The following is a 3,655-nucleotide window of genomic DNA, read 5'->3' as shown; positions in this document are numbered from 1 at the left end:
AATGAAGGTTTCAGTTTGTCTTGGCTTTGTATCTTTCCTTTCTTGATCTCAGACTCTGATTTCTCTTTTTGTTCTCAAACCATGGTAAAAGTATGATAACCAGGTCATTACTTCTAAAAAAGTGTCACTCAGGAGATAACTCCCATATTACCCAAGCAAATCTTTAAGTATGATAGTGTGCTTTGATGGAAATTGGGTGTGGTGGCCTCTTATTGACCACTTACTGAGTTGGGACATAAAAGACAAGGCTTCCTACCCAAGGAACTTAATCTATGGCAAGTGGAGCCGTATAGGCTCTTAACTATTCATCTTGCATCCTGCAAGCGCTTTGAAAGATTGAAAACCTTGTACTTATATCTTTAGTAAATGATCTTGGAAAAAGTACTAGAATTACTTAGCCGAGAAAATTGAATTTGCAAAAGGAGACCTGGAACTGTGGAAAGAATCCTCGTTTAAGTGCTTAAGGAAATGAGTTTAACAAGCCAGCATTTGGGGGCAAGTTTTCTTATCTATAAAAGGAATATATTTAGTTGTATCCTACTACTTAAATACAGCAATGCAAGTATGAGATTTAAAATGAGTTTTTTTGTGATATTTACATTTAATATAGCTCTGGGGGTTGCCTTAATTTAAGTTTTTGGAATCTAAGTAGCACACTGTCACTGGCAGACTCCAGCAAAGAATGAAAGAAGAGAAATATATAGTGATAGGAATTGATTACTACGTTAAAAAGGGTACTTTTTTCCTGAGTGAATTCTATAACAAAAGGACAACTGAGCATTTGCCTATTTATGCCTTTGTGTTGCAGGCTCTGGCCAATGTCAACATTGGAAGCCTCATCTGCAATGTAGGGGCTGGTGGACCCGCTCCAGCAGCTGGTGCTGCACCAGCAGGAGGTCCTGCCCCTTCCACTGCTGCTGCCCCAGGTAGGAAACTATTGGAGGGAGGAGTGAAGATTTAAAAGCTGATGGAATTCCTAAAACCACAGGCAGCTTGATGAGGGGAGTCCTAGGGTATTCTGACCATGTTAGTTGGAGGGCCTGGAGCTCTTTGGAGTTCAAAATACTGACAGGTGTGTAACTTTTTTTCTTTTTAAGCTGAGGAGAAGAAAGTGGAAGCAAAGAAAGAAGAATCTGAGGAGTCCGATGATGACATGGGCTTTGGTCTTTTTGACTAAGCTTCTTTTGTAATATGTTCAATAAAAAGCTGAACTCTGCTGCTGTTGGTCTTGCTGAGTGTCTGGGGGTGTGCTATGTAGAGGTGGTCTCACTTGTGTAATTCTGGCTTTCAACGTTTTATACTATGACACAAGCTGGGGTCTTTTTCTTCTGCCACCATCTCATGATGGGAAATATTACACAAGCTGGACATTATTGCAGCATTGAGAACTGCATATTAACTGTTGCATCCTTGATTTAGTTCAATAATACTGAAGGAGTAAGGAAAATTCAGGTTAAGTCCCAGTTACAGAAAGTAGACAAAACCAGAATTCCAACTCCTTTGAAAAAGGAACAAATGGTATGAAGTGGAAATTGGATCATTTAAAAATGCCAAGGCACTGTAGAACTTGGATTTATAAAATGTGATTATTGTATGTTTAGAGTACCTGTGATGTGCCGGGCACTTAGGACATCTTGCCCTTCTGTCTCCATTTAATGAGGCATGAGATTCAGGAGTTGATGAAAAGCAGGGCTTTCTAGCTCTACTCCATTGTACAGGATCATTTGTAAGTTACTACAACTGCTTAGGGTATATGGCTGGTGTATCTTGAAAAAATGAACATAGAACCCAGAAAGTCCACTTCAAGGTATTACCCAAGAGAAACGTGGACATTGAGATGGCTTGGAATGTAAAGCAGCATTTAAAAATAGCAAAAATCTCAGATTTATCAACCAGAAAATGTCCTAAGCAGTGAAAAACTACAGATAAGTTCAGTAATTACAGAACATTACCCTTTTAATAAGGCTCCAAAATAAGATGTATGAAGCAAACATAAAGAATAGTGAACTAAGGACCTTGAAAAGGGGGAGGGTACACTGAGGAAAAGCATATACATGTTTTACTGTCCAAATTTTGGAGTTTTCTCGTATTAGAAAAGGGCCATTGTGAAGCAAAAAATGTGTCCTGAAATTGACCCACGTGTTAAGTGCCTCCCTTTCCTTTACTTCCTCATCCATCAGCTAACTTGAGGGCCAGCACTGCTAATCTCAAGTGTGTCGTGTCATTCTGCACAGCAGTCCCATGGTCAAGACCCCATGAGGTTACCATGCCTGAGGTTACAAACCAGTAAGTGAGTGGAAGGGTTAAAATCAGCCTTTGCTTCCAAAGTTTGTTCTCTTAGCAGCATCTTTTCCTGTGCTGCTGCTCCTTCCCTCCCCCCTGCATCAGTTTCCTCATCAGTATGGTAGTACCTGCCTCAGAGTTAACAGGAATGCCTTACACTTAGCACTCAAGTGTCAGAAGGAGAGAATACTGACACTTTGTTGAGGAAATAGTCTGGGTAAAAAAATTAGAAAGGAAAACAGCATCCAAGACAGCTGAAAATTAAGTGGCAAATTGGGATATTATCAAGTAGTTATTCAACAATACAATTGCAGATGTCCACTACAGCAAGATAAGCTTAATGTGTCCTATCTCAGTTTACTTTTTCCCTGCCCTAGGAAACCCACCTCGGGCTATAGTAAATCTCTGCTCTACGTTCCCCCATACTACTTAAAGTAGACGTGTAATTATGTGTTTGTGACAGATCATTCAATATCTTTTCACATGGTAAATTCGGGAATCAGGGCTGTCTGTTTTGCTCACCTGTATCACTAGTGCTTATCACAATGCCTGGCTCATTGTTGGCGTTCAATAAGACTTCAACTTCTCCTTTATGCGTGAAGAAATCGGAGCCCCGACAGGAGGAGAAACTTGCTCAGCAGCAATTAGCGGAGCCAGAGCTGGAATCCACGTCCCTGGACTAGCAAATGCTCTTTCCACTGTAGTACGCCGAACAGCGGCAGATAATCTGTCCTGCCCCCACCACAAGCCTCATTCATTCAATTCATATTTAGTACGCACCTTCCAGGTTGTCAGGTACAGATGTGGGTGTTCAGGTCCTGTGGTGGGAACCAAGGGACCCAGACGAGGGTGGAAGGCCAAGACACTGGTACAAGTTTCGGCCTTACTCACTTTTTAATCCTAAACCCGCAGGACCCGGCTCTACAGACGTAACGCGAGGGTGTCGGGAGATTCCCTCGGGTGATGCCCGAGTCAGGCCTTACTGATGAACCGGGAATTCTCATCAGGTGGGATAGTAGAACCGAGGCAGGGCGTCCCTGAGCCCACATACTTCTTTCTGGACACGGTGATGTGTCACCTCCCCGGTCACGTCCACAAAGCCTAGGATAAAAGATGCATAAAAGTTCGGAGACTGAGGCCAGGTGACCGGATGAAGCACCCTCAGCTCACGTCGGCCTTTCATTTACAAAGAACCAAGCTTCTGAACTGGCACAGGTGCAGGAGAGTCGTGCTCCCGCGCTCAGTTCTAACCCACCGCTGGCCAATCAACGTCCGCGATGAGAAAAGGGGGCGGGATCATAGGCGGGGCTAGAACCCGAGTATGGCCGAGAGAAGCCGAACTTCTCAATTGCACTGAGGCCTATTGACCACC

General features: G+C 43.1%; 1 protein-coding gene across 2 annotated transcripts in view; it reads left to right on the top strand.

Annotated features, from left to right (window-relative positions):
- RPLP1 (ribosomal protein lateral stalk subunit P1) overlaps window positions 1-1,216 on the top strand; it is a 6,158-nt gene extending 4,942 nt beyond the window's left edge. Inside the window, exons 1-2 of one of the 2 annotated variants that reach the window (XM_011385768.2) lie at window positions 340-926; window positions 1,098-1,216. In XM_011385768.2, the coding sequence (XP_011384070.1) occupies window positions 683-926; window positions 1,098-1,177 (324 nt within the window). In that variant the 5' untranslated portion in view covers window positions 340-682 and the 3' untranslated portion in view covers window positions 1,178-1,216. Of the gene's footprint in view, window positions 1-339; window positions 927-1,097 lie in introns of those variants that run through there. The other variant, XM_011385763.2, reaches the window with a different exon arrangement.
- The last annotated feature ends 2,439 nt before the right edge of the window (window positions 1,217-3,655 follow it).

The sequence above is a fragment of the Pteropus vampyrus genome, unplaced genomic scaffold (assembly GCF_000151845.1).
Source record: "Pteropus vampyrus isolate Shadow unplaced genomic scaffold, Pvam_2.0 Scaffold15, whole genome shotgun sequence".
In the NCBI taxonomy this organism is placed as follows: domain Eukaryota; kingdom Metazoa; phylum Chordata; class Mammalia; order Chiroptera; family Pteropodidae; genus Pteropus; species Pteropus vampyrus.
Note: the sequence above shows the minus strand (reverse complement) of the source record. Positions and strands in the feature narration are given on the sequence as shown.